General features: G+C 42.2%; 1 protein-coding gene across 1 annotated transcript in view; it reads right to left on the bottom strand.

The window, feature by feature from the left end:
• Positions 1-6770: 6770 nt before the first annotated feature.
• The window catches only part of IARS1 (isoleucyl-tRNA synthetase 1), a 94004-nt gene continuing 86592 nt past the window's right edge, over positions 6771-14182 (bottom strand). The window contains exons 33-35 of the mRNA XM_079317486.1: positions 12394-12537; positions 11381-11533; positions 6771-7367 (exon numbers count right to left, since the gene is read on the bottom strand). Coding sequence (XP_079173612.1) covers positions 7285-7367; positions 11381-11533; positions 12394-12537 — 380 coding nt within the window. The 3' untranslated portion in view covers positions 6771-7284. The remainder of the gene's footprint in view (positions 7368-11380; positions 11534-12393; positions 12538-14182) is intronic.

The raw sequence follows: 14182 nt of genomic DNA on the forward strand, positions 1-14182 counted from the left end.
CTCCTATTGTGATGGAAATTCTTTAAGAATTAACCTGCTGCCACTGATTCCTAGGTCAGTTTCTCTGTTGCTGTTTTGACATCACCTAACAAAGATTAATTTGGATGCAGGCTCTGAATGGCAGCTCTGGGAGGATCCAGCAGCCAGAGCCTGCACTGCTCCTGAGCTAAGGAAAAACAGGACAAGTCTCACAGGCTTACAGCTCCTGTGTTCACTTCTAAAAATGCAAACCTACCAAATAATCAGCATATTTTTTGCTTTAAAAGAATCCTGGGTTTGGATTTTCCCCCTCAATGTAATTAATGAGTTTATCAACTTTTTCTCTGGACATCACAGAAGAAATCTGAAAGTAGGAATTGCCTTGGGACAGACCAAGAGCCTGGTCTTCAAGGAGACATTTTAATATTTAATAATATAAATACACATTATTGTCAGCTGCAGAATGTCTATCTGGCAAACAGCAAGGTAAAATAAGTACCAGCCTTAAGAAATTCCAGGTGTCTCACTGATGATGGGGAGAAAAACAAAAATATGTCACTGGCAGCAGTGACAATGTCTGTGCCTCCGTGCCAGCACACACATGTCCTGCTTGCAAATGCAGCTGTGAGTGAGAATCCCTGGAGTCCACACACAAGAAATTGGAATGGAAAGGCAGGAATGAAAATCCACCATGCCAGAACCAGCTCAAAGAACAACATTCCCAGGTGCAGCCAGCCCAGGGAAACAGAGCAGGGAAGGAACACTTTGGCATCCTCAGGGCTGGGCTGTGCAACCTCAGCACATCTACCAAATCTACCCAGTACAACCCTGTGCACCCACCAAGAGAGCAGCTGAAAACAGAGTTTCACACAGTAATCCAAGTCAAACTAAATATTTGACAATTTTGTGCAGCTCTGTTTGGCTGAGGCTGCTCTTGCTCTTCCCAGTGAGTGTTTGTGTCTTGTACTTGATGGTACTGACAGCAAAATGGGATTTGGACACAGACCATTAGGTCTCTATTTGCAATATCTTTTTGTAGGTTTTTCCATTTTTAAAATGATGGATGTTACTTGTTCTTTGCTGTTTTCCTCAGGGGGAGGAAGGCATCTCTTTGGAATAAGTATAGCCTGAAATAGTCAGTGTTTTTTGCCTAATATACACAAGTGCTAAAAGCTGATGCCTTAGGATTTTAGCTTTTATATTTTTCATATATTTGTACTCCTGTAGTTCTTTAGTGTATAACTCTGAACTCCACACCCAGTGGAGCTGCAATTCCTCTCCAGCCTGGCAGTCAAGGACACCTCACAGACCCCAGAGATGGAAACAAAAGTGAATTGGGGGAGCAAACTTGGGGTAAATGACTTCATTACCTGGAGCTGTAATTGGGAGATTAACCCCAATATGTAAATGGATCAAATTTATCAATGTATAAAAACCCATGATCCATCATCCATTTTGGGTGCAGCCCCTGGGGGCTTTGTCTGCCCTAAATGTACCTGAAGGCTTTTCAATAAATAGAATTGCCTTTATTTCTTTAATTCTGTCTGGCCTCTGCTTTTAGGTAGCCCCAAAAAGACATCAAAGCAAAAGCTCAGGTTTGCAGGGCAGTGGCTCAGCCATGGAGGGGAAGAGGTTCAAGGCCTTCTGTAAAACTGAGATTCAGAACTGTATTGTAAAATTCAGGCAGTCAAGCAGCAAACAGAGGTTAGGAAAGAATCCAAGTGCTGCCCATCAATTCAGCTGGAACAAGTCAATATAGATGTGCTGGTACCATGGCACCAGTGCTTACCCCCCACACCACCACTGTGTCAGACACACTGCATGGCTGCTTTGGGACTTTTTTCCTCAGAGATACTCAATTTCTCCTTAAGTTTAGGTGGAGGAAATAGAAACACCTGTGGCTGTTTACCAGCTCATCTCCTCAGTTAGTATTGAACTGTGAGTTTCTGTCCCTGAGAGGAAGGCAAAGCAGCAGAGAAAGGCATTTTTAACAAAGACCATTACAAACAGGGAACCTGAGACACTTTTCTAATTAATTTGCAGAATTAAGATCAGGAGTAAGCTCCTGTCAAGTCCACAAACTAATAGTATCATTCAGAGATTTGCAGTATAAGGTAAATGTTCCAGTTTGGATTTGTCCCCTCCACTGGCCTTTGGGGCAAGTAGTCATCACACACAGAAATAAATAAAACTTGTATTGTTCTGGGGTTTTGATCCCCTTTCTGTCACTTTGATTCCTCTTACAGAGCTGGTCTAAGTTAGATGGTGTTTAACACCAAGTGAATGACAGAATCTTGAAGGTAACCAAATATTGCCAGCAAAATGCTGGTTTGTACATCCAGCAGCTGATGAGGTTGCCACAGAGTGCCAGAGGTGTTTAGACATCAATGTGGTCAACACATTATTGTAGATATCCAAACAAAACATTTTAGAACTAACAACCAGTTTCTTTCCTTGTATCCAGTAATTTTTATGGGTGAGCTAATAACAGGCTGAAATTGGTCAACAATTTTATTTTGCAAATCCATCGTTTCCTTAAGTGACAAAATAAATTTTAAAAGTGAGTCAGAAAAATCCTGTCACTTTCCCAGGCCACCCATCCTAGGGAGAGATTAATTCTTAGGCAGCTTCCCTTCATGTGTGGTCGAAATTCCTATCCCATTTCACTGCAAGCCTCTTGAAAACTTGTTCATTACTATTCTCTTTGCAATTAGTATTTATTTATTTATTGGAAGACTCTTCATATCTCACTCTTCCCTGCTGTAAACCAAAACATGCCAACTCTTTCAATCTTTTCCCACAAGACATCTTTGCCAGACCTTATTCCTGATTCTCCTCACGGGCCTCCCTCCAAATTGTCAAAATCTTCCTCCTCACAGGGTTCCTGAAATTGGACACAGGGCTGCAGGAGGAGCCTTATCAGTAATTGAGTGGAAAGATGACCTCATCATCTCCCAGACAATCCTGTTTATGCAGCACAGCATTTGCTTTTTTTGGTACTTGTGCTCTTTGGCAAGAATATGGAATTATTAGTCCTTGTTTAATTACTAATCTGTGGCAACTCCCTTTGCTGTAAAGCTCTTGGTTTCCAAGAGCCTGAGCCTGGGTTTTGGCTCATTCAGCTGACACAGAGAGCAAATTTCTTTTTCATCTTGCAAACACTGTCTTCAGGAATATTCAGGATCCTTCAGCCTTGTTTAGATTGTATCTCTAGCAAGATTTGCAGTCTAAGATCTCAATCTTTCCACATTGCCTCATCTCCTCCCACTTGCACTGCCTGGCACAGGACATCCATAAGCAATGAAGTCCCAAAGTTCCCAGGATTTTGGGGGTTGCCAGCACATTAATCACAGAACACAGGTCCCAGGTCTACATTTTGATAGTCTTTACCTTTGCAGAACAGCTGACTTGAAAACTAAAGGATATTTGTCCTTCAGGCAGACCAAAAATGATATTCCATGGCAGCACCCTCTGCACAACTGTCCAGTTGTCATACACGATCAAACACAGCAAAATACTAAGTGCCAGGGTACATTTTGCTTGTCTGCAAGATTTCAACTGTTTTCAACTATTTTAAACTGTTTTGAACACTAAAGACAACTAGAGCAAACTGCAGAATTAGGACAGTGTTTACAGAACTCCCAAGAAAGTCTTAAAAATTAAGTATCTTTAGGAACAATTTTAATTCCATCTACAAGGAACTTAAGAAGTCTTCTGAGGAGCTCTGTGACCCCCTAATTAGAACTTTGTACAGACAGAGACTGGAAATTAACTGAAATACCCAGACATACTGAAATAGGAACCTTTCCCCCTCCCAATTACATAAAAGCTATAATTATATTTGTTACATAAACATTTTAACTGGGGAAAACATTAGATAATTGAAGACAGCCCCTCCCCCCAACCCCTGTTCCCCACCACTCACAGCACAACAAGAGTAAAATTAACTCAGCAAAGTTGTGCTCCCAGTGCAAAGCTGCTCCTGTGCATGGATGGTGCTGTGCTGCTCATGCTGGGGGAGAAAGATGTGGAAGGAAACTGTCTGAGGCTATTTTGCAGGTCACCTTTTGTAATGCAGCTGCAGACAGTGTATTTTCAATCTGTTTAATCAGTGTCAAGAGTCCAGCCTGTAGGAAATCAGATAAAGAGCGAGAAATTATTTAACAGACTGAATAATTGCTTTGTGCTTAACCAGTAATGACGAGGATGCTGAACTCAACTGCTGCTGGCAGAAATTAGAAAGATTCTGAGCAGGAAAAGGGCTCAAAAAGGTTGATCAGCTGCCACTCAACTCACTGCAGGAGGAGGAGAAAGCTGTTTATTTTTTCTCTCCTTAGAACCATTCTTCTCTCTGGAAGTTCCTTGCAGAAGGACACCCACAGTTGCTGCTTTTCCCTGCATCCAGGCAGGACAGAAATGCAGATTTGGCTGTTGTACTCACCCTGGGGGAGGCAGTGGTGACTCTGGGCTGCAGCCAGCCTGGCCCAGGCTCAGAGAGATGGGTGCTGAGGAATGCCAGGGCTGCACTGACAGGGGGCAATCCTGCTGCTAACCTGTCACAGAACTTTGCTCAACTTGGGTTTAGCTCAGCCAAGCCTGAGGATCTCCTCCAGGCCCTAGGCCTCTCCTTGCCAAGGATGCCAATTAGGATGAGTTACAGAATCCCAACCTGTGGAACTGGGACAGAACAAATCACTTGGAGCTCACACCAAGCCCAAGATTCAATGGGGAGGGACAACTCTGTGCAGGTGGGATGTCTCCATTCTGCTGAGCTCCAGCACTGTGTTTTTTGGATGCAACAATGGATCTGGTTTGTGTCTGTACCTTCTGCTCCCCAGCAGGAGGAGAGCTGGATTGCCACCAACATCAGGATTCAAGGATCCAAACTCCTCCAGGTACAGCAAATGCTGTGACACAGCTCTGGGAGTGCCCTGCTCATGGGTTCTCCATGCAGCACTGGGCTGGGACCTCATTTGTGTAACAAGCTATTTAAGAGGGAAGCAAATTGAAGTACATAAATCCTGAAGAATATCACATCAAGCCAAGAGACTATTATTAGCCCAACCTAGATAATGTTATAGAAGTGCATTAAGAAACCTCAATAAAAAAATTACTAGGAAACATTCCCCACTTCAAGATCCCATGAGATAAATTCTCTCATGCAATGATTAGATATTATCCAGAATATTAAAAAAGGAATACTAAAAATGGATATGGAGAAGGAAGGTAGAAACAACACAAGTTCACCCAAATGGGTCACAGCCTCATGTTCACTGCTCTGGAGGTAAGAGATCAGAGCCATCTAACTGTAGCACCTAAAAGGAAAATTTAAATTTAACTATATTTCTGCCACAATTTTTGTTTTTTTTTAATCACATGCTACTTATATAAATGTTGATGTAAAGTTAATGGACCCAGAAGCATTTCCAGCAGTGTCCTCTGATCAACTCTGGTCTAGTTCTTCCATTACCTGTCCTAAGTATATTGAATTTTTCCCTCTGGAAGTTTCTACTGATATTGCCAGAGAGAAAGAGCATTTCCATCCTTGTGATGGGTTTCTGTTCCAGTCATCACAACCCATGAGCATTATGCTGATGTGAAGAGAAAGCTGAGAAACTAAAAGCAAGCAGGTTTAAAAAACAAAACAAAACAAAAAACCACACATACACACACACAAAAAAAAAAAAGGAAGAGTGAAGTGTGTGCAGTGAAGAAAAGAGAGATGAAACAGAAAAAAAATGCTAAATCCCAAAGAACTCTTTAAAAATGCAAGCAAATGTTGTGACCTTAGACTGGGTCATTAAGAATGAGGTTACGTTGCAATCATTGCACTATCATCTCCCTTTATTCTCCATCAATAATAAAGCAAAGTTACTTTAGGAACAGCAGTCTTGCTTTCACAGAAGATGAAACCTGGACGTTTTTGATGTAACAAAGAAATCCCACAAACCAATACAAACTGGATTTCCATGTCACTATGCCAGTAAAAACCAGCTGACTTCCAGGTAAAACTAGAGGGCAATGTCCAGTACTCATTAATTTGAACAGGCCAGTGATTCAGAAGGCACAGCCATTTTTAATACTGATATAAATAATTTTCTGTAAGCTGATTGCCAAGGAAGTTGATTCACTTCAAAGGAGTCCTCACAATTTTGGTACAGCCCACTATTGCACAGGAGTTACACAGAACAGCTATTTATAGTTATTCCAACTAATACAGAGTTATCAGGAACAAGCTTTGGTTTTTGTTCATAGGTAAAGATGAAAACCACAGAGCAATGGAAAAACATGCTCAGCAGGTCTGTGTTCTGCCAAGTGCTGCTCACTCGTCCCTGTTTGCAGTGTGTCCTGGTGCTCTCAGCAGGGCAGGCAGCAGCTCCTGCCCAGCACAGGATGAGGAGAGCAAAGGCTCACACTGACCAACCTCCAGGGAGGTGCACAACACCCAGGGCTGCTTGAATCTCCAGCTGAACCAGGCAAAACCACCCCAACTCTGCCAAAGGTGAGCTCTTCCCTCCCCTGCCAGCAGGGACACGAGAGAACACACAGACAAACTGTATTTACAAAAACTAGAACTCTAACTTATCCTCAGTCTGAAACTGCTTCTGCATCAGAACAACTCTCTCCAAGCCCCTGAACAAACTCAGCAGCACAATCCAAACAGCCACTGGTGCTCAGCATTGGCACATCTCAGGTGTCTCTGGCTGCTCCTGATCCATTTGGAGCTCTGAGAGGCACCTTCTTCAGAAATCCTGAGGAAGCAAAGTACTCTGAACTCAGAGAAGCAAGAGTCTGGAGATGAAGCAAATTTATTGTTCCAAGTGTTGAAATTTGGGAGTATTTGAAATAAACAGCCACACACTTGATGAAAACCCAGCAAGTATGAATGAACAAATCCAGATAACCCTTAAATAAGTTACAAAGCTGTTGTGGGATGGTGGATATATATCAGAGAGCCTTGTAGGTAAGCCATGGTTTAGAAAAGATGCCCTCTGCACAAAGGACAGGCAGAGAAAAAGCATCAATGAGGTACAAGTCCCATTTCTCTCAGGCAAATTACTGCATAGATATCTAAGGTTTCTGAACAGCTTTTACAGCATTATGAAATACAAACATAATGAAAATACATTGTATTTGAAACCAAAGAGCAGCATATTAGACATGCACTGGTAGAAAACATCCTGTGTGCCACTAGAGATGTTGAAAGTACCATACACAACTTGGATGTTCATCTAAAAGCATCATCATTTCCTTTGACTCCATTTTTTGTGGAAGAAAGTCTACATGGTCATAAATCTGGAATTCTCAACATTCAGCTGTGGTAGGTATGACATGAACATAGAGGGTCTTCATGTTCAGGTTCTTCATAGAAACGTCCTTTGTGATCTCTGAATGAAGCAAAAAAGAGAGAAACAACTGTTAGTGCTCTTGCTTACCAGGAGAACTATGAACTTTTTTTTTTTTTTTTTTTTAATTTGCTTTATTCACACATTTTTGCTGATTCCACCACAGTGGGACTGGGACAGAAACTGCTCAGCTCGATATTCCCTCCTGTTAAAGCTCAGGGCACAAAAGGAAGGATCACCATGTGTCATGAGTGTCCCTGCAAGAGCAGGAGAGCCTGTTTTATGGTCCAGAGTAGGACTTTTTGAAGGTCTACATCAGCCCACAGGCTCTCACCTTCACATCTTGACAGAGCAGCACCTAGTTCAGAAAACTCTAACACCATGATATGAAGTTAGTATGAACAGCAAACACAATGCAATGAAAGCCAGAGTCCCTCACAAACACTATCTGTAAAACAAAGATTACACCAGGAGCTGCTGAAAAACTACTGCTGGAACCTTGATGAGTATACCTGAAGAATTTCTTACCATACAGGATAATTCCCTAAGTCTTCTCATAGCTACATGCACAGAATTTGGAACAGGAATGGGATAAAGTGCCAAGAAACCTCTGAAGGACAGAGCACACTTCCAACAGGCTGATTCAGTAATTGGAATTACCCAAGAAACACAAACACAGAGTAATCCCACTTGTGTCTAGGGTCAAAGCTTGCAGGAGCTGGAAATCTTTCACTATTATCTTGTGAAATTAGCAGTTTTTCCCAAGAAGCCTGATGCTTGCTGACTTTGCTTCCAGCACCCATCAGCTGTAGCAAACTGCCCCACTGAGAGCAGAGTGTTTGGAATATGGGAGGTACAGCCTTAGAATAAAAGCCCAGTAACAAACACCCCAGAGTCCTCTTCACTAAGAAGTTCAGAGTGATAAGAAACATGGCAGGTGTAAGCACAGGAACACTGGTAAAATTCAGATTAACAAGGATTGGGGTCATGCTGTCACTCTGCACCCCAGAATCCCTGCAGGTAACCAGAGCAAATACAAATAGCAAATAAAGAGCAAATACAAGATAATATAGAGGTCTGGCACCAGTGTTAGCACAAAGGACACATTAGGAACACCCAGCCTGGCTGGGGCTTTTCAAGAGGAACCCTTTTGCAGTGTCCTGCCCCATCTTGCTTTGAAAAGTGTTTCATTTTTAGACTAAATACACAGAATCCACAGATTTTTAAAGCCATCTGTTAACTGGAGAACTGAGAAGTCCTCATGGACCACAGTGTTTTACAGGAGTTCTCTTCCATTGTAATACTCCTCTTTAAATAGCTGAATATCCATCCACAGAGCTAGAAGTGAGGAGCTATAATCCAATTCAGCCATTAGGGCTTTATTCCCTCACCAACCTCCCTTCCCAGGAACATGTTCCATCAGGATGTAAAAAAGTCTGCTCTGCAGAAACAAAATGTGAACTTGGGTCTCCAAATCTCTTATTAAATATTTATTTTTAAGATCCTGGAAAAGGAGGAACTTACAAGAACCTATTTCCAGCAGTATTAATCACAACAACTAGTTTTAAAAGCTGGAAATTTGATTTATCAACAGACTGTAGGGACACTCTCCTTTCTGAGCCAGCTGCTCCATGGAAGGGCTTTGCAGGGAGCACATGGAGTGCCCCCAACATCCCCAATGTGGATCAACTAGGTAACTGGAACCTGTGTCTCTCCAGCTCAGGAATAAGCTACACTCATAACCTGGACATTTATTTGTGCAATGTTTTCCAGCATTACAAAGGAGAAGTCAAAACCAGGTTTGTTTCTGAAAAGCTGGTGAGTTTCTGTGCAATAGACAGCAGATGCCCAACTGCCTGGGCCGACAACACTTACAAAAGTAACCTTTTCAAAACCAATAACTCATTTTCCACCAAATGATTGTTTCTCCTTTTTATAGAAAGGGCACCAACCTTCCAATTCATGGGTTATTTTCATCAAACGTTTCAAACAGTTAACAGCAAATACATTTTTATTTTTAGAATAAACCACAAAAAAAAACTACTCAAGAGACTGAACTTTCTTGTTCTGAAGGTAAGACCTTGAACAGATTGATCAGAAGATGAATAGGGGATTACAAAGCTGCAACAATATAGATAAACATTAATTGACCTAATGTTTTCTAGAGGCATCAAAGTGTTTTATATGCAGTACTTATTTATCATACAAAAAAAAAAAAGATGTGAAGATAAAATACAGCTGTGCCAGTGTTTAAACCTAAAAAATGTTATTCAAGGAGGTGAATGCTGAGAATCAAATCTGAGACAGCAGAAGTGTGGCTACAAGGCATTAGCTGCACAAATAAACCTCTGGGACCAAGCTCTCTGTTCTGAGTTTAAAAGAGACCAAATCAGTTGTTTTGGCCTTGGAGGAGTTATCAAATCTGATCTTTACATCACTGTGAACTGTCACTTCATACATTTTAATTAAAGTTCAAACAGTTCTAGAGAATCTGTACTACAAATGTTACAGTGATTTAACCTATCCCTTTCAGGTGAAGGCATCTTAAAAATCCTCACTTCAACTGAGCCTTCCAGGCTGTTTTGCCTGTACATTTTCCTGTCCTGTCTGCTCCTTGCCTCTTCCAAAGCTCTGCAGTTTCCTACAATGGTTATTTCAGTGTCTGAACAGAATCATCTGGTGCTGTACCAGTGACAGGAATCAAAGAGGAATTGTGCCTAACATTCCTTGTTCCTGAGTGCCTCGATCCCTGAATCCCCAGGTGGGCAAGGCTGAACACAAAAATACTTTTTAGTTTATGCAAACCAAGTGTGGCTCATCTTCTTGGTTCTTAACCCTTGTGCTGAAACACTCCAGGCTCCAGTTATGTGTTAACAACACTCAGCACACTATTTTGGGCATTTGCTCAAACTATCACCAGAAAGTTTCATCAGCATCTGAGATCCACTGGAGTTACAAAAATGGCTTTTGAATAAACATGCTTCAGGTCATATGAAGTAAAAAAATTTTTTTAAACCCTATATAGCCAAAAATCCACAACAAACCCCCCCCCCATCACTCCTTGCTCAGATTCCCACTTGAATCCTCATGGACAGCTGAGTGCCCCCAGTTCTCAGCAGCTGCACCAGAGCTGCCCCTTCCTGCCCTCCCCACTGACAGAAGCTCCTGAGGAAGCCCAGCCCACCCTGAGATGGGCAGATTGAGCAGAGGTCCAACTTCTGGACAGGGTATATGTGATGAGCCAAAAAATTTCATGGATCCCTCCCACAGAGCTCATAAACCACATCACTGTGACACACTGCAGACAGAGCCCTTGGCATAATTTCAATCAGAGAGCTGAATTCTCCTGAATATAAGAATCCCTGTTTGGAGCTGTGTTTTTGCCATGCAGTTTCCAATCCAATTCTCTATGTCAAATGAAGTCCCAAATCACTCTGGTCCAATTTTTCAGCACCATAGGTGGCTCCAGCTTCAGTGACACCTTCCTCATGAATCAGAGATTTTTGTTTCTCATTTGTCAGTGGTTTTGGGGGTTCTTCAGTATTTCAGACCTGTGAGCATGTGCTGAAGTTTCCTGCTTCCCATGTTATCCCAAATGGATGTGCCCTACCAAGTCTGACCTACCCACACTGCTCCAACAAGAGATCCAACACTCTTTTCCACCCACTCCAATTCTCCAAGACAATGCAGCAATATGAATGTTACAAGTTTGAACAGAATATTCCTACTGCAGACTCACATCCAGGAGAGGATTCACTGCTCAGTCACTCAGCAGGGCACTGCCATTCCCACTGCTGACTGACTTTTACTGCACAAGGAAAAAGCTTTTACACAACTTGCCTTGGCCACCTCATGAAGGGAATGCATTGCAGCTTAGAACTTCTAAATCTGTATGTTTGCTTAAAGGATTTTATTATGCTAATATTGAATTACTGGGCAAAATTACAGTGTGAATAGTGTGGATTTAGCAATTCATCTGGGTCTCAGGCTACATGAGCAGCTCCTCAACAAATTCCAAGGATCCTCAGACAAGCAAACCAAACCTTTGTGCTTACCATGAGTTAGTGCTTCATCCAGGAACAACTTTAGCCTCCTGCTTCTGAGCCCAAAAACTTTTGCTGTCTCATGCAGAAGACCTTTGTAGGTTAATCCATTCTGACCAACGGGATTTTCCATTAGGAGAGTTCCCACTGTTCCCTTCTGGCATTCTGCACAAGATAAAACAGCTGAGTCACTATTGGTAAGGAATGAAAATACTTCATTTATCTGGGTAAATTCAAATTTAGGATTTCTTCTTCCATTTCATCTCTATTTCTTCATAGTACTGAGAGACAAATTAGCAATACCAACCTACAGATATTCACTAAGTTCATGAATTGCAGAGCCAGAAATGTGATGATTGCCAATATGGGTCAACAGGATAACACAGAGTCTGGGAAACATTAAAATATTTCAACAGGACATAGGAACCACTCTGTGCAGAAGCTCACCAAGCACCTGTAAAAATTACATTTTTGGCTCCTGCAAGCTCTCAGTAGTGTCAGAAAGGGCTCATACCAGGACACAGGGTAAGAGCAAGTTACTGAAACAACTCAGCTGCTCCCATGTGAGCTTTTAGAGTGCCAGATTAGCAGCTGGGAAACAGAATTGCACACACACTTATCTATACCCCAGAACAGGTGAGCAATACAATTCATGGGATTTTAAATAGGACTAAGAAATGTTTCCAAAATCCTGGTAAAGAGCTGGCTCTTCATTCAAACTTGGTCCCTTTTAGACTGAGCCTTTTACAAAAAGCTGCAAAGGTGAGCTGATGGAACTGGGAAACAATGCCCAGGGGCTCATGTTTAACTGCTGCCCCCTTATCTCAAACTGGCTCTCCTTTTTCTCTTAGGAGAAGAGAGAGAAAAGCTAAGTATAAACAATGCTTTTATCAGAAAGTGCACACTAGGAAAAAAATTAGCAAAATCACCATGTACCAATGAAAACCTACACCTGTGCACCAGCAAGTGCAAAGGGCAGAAGGTGCAGGACAGCAAGCCAGGAGGTGCAGGAGCAGCCCACATACCTTGTGGCTTTGCATTGATCAGCTGCAGGTTGATGTACTGGCAGAGCAGGGCACTGGGGGAGCTGGCCAGGGCTGGGGCTGACCCTGCTGTCACATGCAGAGTCTTCCCACTGAGCCCCAGCAGGTCTGTCTGGTTTATCAGCTCTGCAACACAAAGTGACACCAGTCAGGCCACCCCAGGAGCTGACAAGTTGACAATGTCTCTCACTCCTGACCCCACTACAGCAGTCTCCTCTTTCACAATCCCATCCTCAAGAAAGAGCCTCTCTGTTGGAAAAATGGAATTTTTGCAGAAATATTTGGTTTTCATAATAACACAAAGAGGGTCCTTCGTTTACTGTGGATATTAGCTCCTATATAATATTTCTTATGCACATAGTGACTTATGCAATAAAAATAGTTAGCCAAGTTCAAACAAGCAAATTATGCATCCAAGCCAACCATTCCTAACTCATTACATGGAGAGCTGTGATCCTTACTCAGACTCCCCTGGCCAAAGTGCACTGGGAATGTGTTACTATGCAACATCAGGGTATTTATTCTTATTAAATATATTAAACTCCAGAGAAAACAAACCAAAAAATTCAAGTCATGGCTCATGAATAAAGTCCCTACATAAGTATCTGTGTGTAATGCCACCACAGCTCATGACTCCAGCCACGCAGATGGGGAGAATGGGGGAAGCCCAGACCCAAGCCAGGAGCCCTGTCTCCAAGGACATCAAGCAATCCCTGGAAGTGCTGGGAAGAGAAACTGATGAGGTTTCTGTGACAAAAATGAATTCTGCAGCACTGCCTGAGCTTTGAGGTCAAACAGAGCCACTGATGGGCATGGTAATAAAGACACACAGGAGTAACATCATTCTGTGCTGCAAAGAGCTCCAGAGAACAAATCCAGGGAGAACTGATGCATTTAATGTCTTGTCAGAATTGTGTGTTCCTGTACATATGGAACAGGCACACCTGTCAGCTCCAGCCAACAGGTTTTTCATTCCTGAAAATACACATCATGAAGCCTAAGCTGTACAAAGATCATCTTCTATCAGTTCACCTGAAAGAATCTCAAGGGGAATAATTTATAAATTTATATATTTTGTAGGTTTATAAACTAACAAATTAAAAAAAACCTCTAAATCGACCACTCAGCTCCCAAAAAAAGCCCCAAACCCTCAAAAACCTAACCCCACAAAAAGGGGAACAGCAATCACAAGCTACAAGCTCTCAAAATTCTGTCCAGTGCCACAGAACAGAGTGGGATGCACTGGGAGCATTTACAAGACTGCTCAATGAAGCAAAAAGACCTCAGGCTGCACCTAAGATTGCAAAATGTGTATTTTAAATATCAACTTTTATATATTTGTATATAAATTTATACTAGTTTAAAGAAAAAACAAGCCAAAAGCCAAACACTGCTCTGGCCTGTCTGAGGTGCCAGGCTCATGCTCAAGCACAGGAAGAGAATTTGCATTAGTTTTTATTTTCAAGAAAGCAAGAAAACAACTGAATTAACAAGAGGAGAGGAACTACTGAGATTTCACCCAATGAAAGGGAGCCAGGGGCAGGTTTTCCCTAAACAAGCACAATTTCAGGCCATGGAAAGAGAGAGCAGGGGGTGACAGACCTGGGAACACTTGGCCCCAGTAACTCCCAGTTTGCCATTCCCCAGCTGGCAGCATCCCTGTGGATTCATGCAGGGCAAGGGAGCAGGAGCTGCAGGAGTAGGGTTTGCTCAATTAACAAATTAGCATTTGGCATTCCAGAAGCACATTTTCCCAGGGAAGAGCTCAGGC

The sequence above is a fragment of the Erithacus rubecula genome (assembly GCF_903797595.1).
Source record: "Erithacus rubecula genome assembly, chromosome: 13".
Lineage (NCBI taxonomy): Eukaryota > Metazoa > Chordata > Aves > Passeriformes > Muscicapidae > Erithacus > Erithacus rubecula.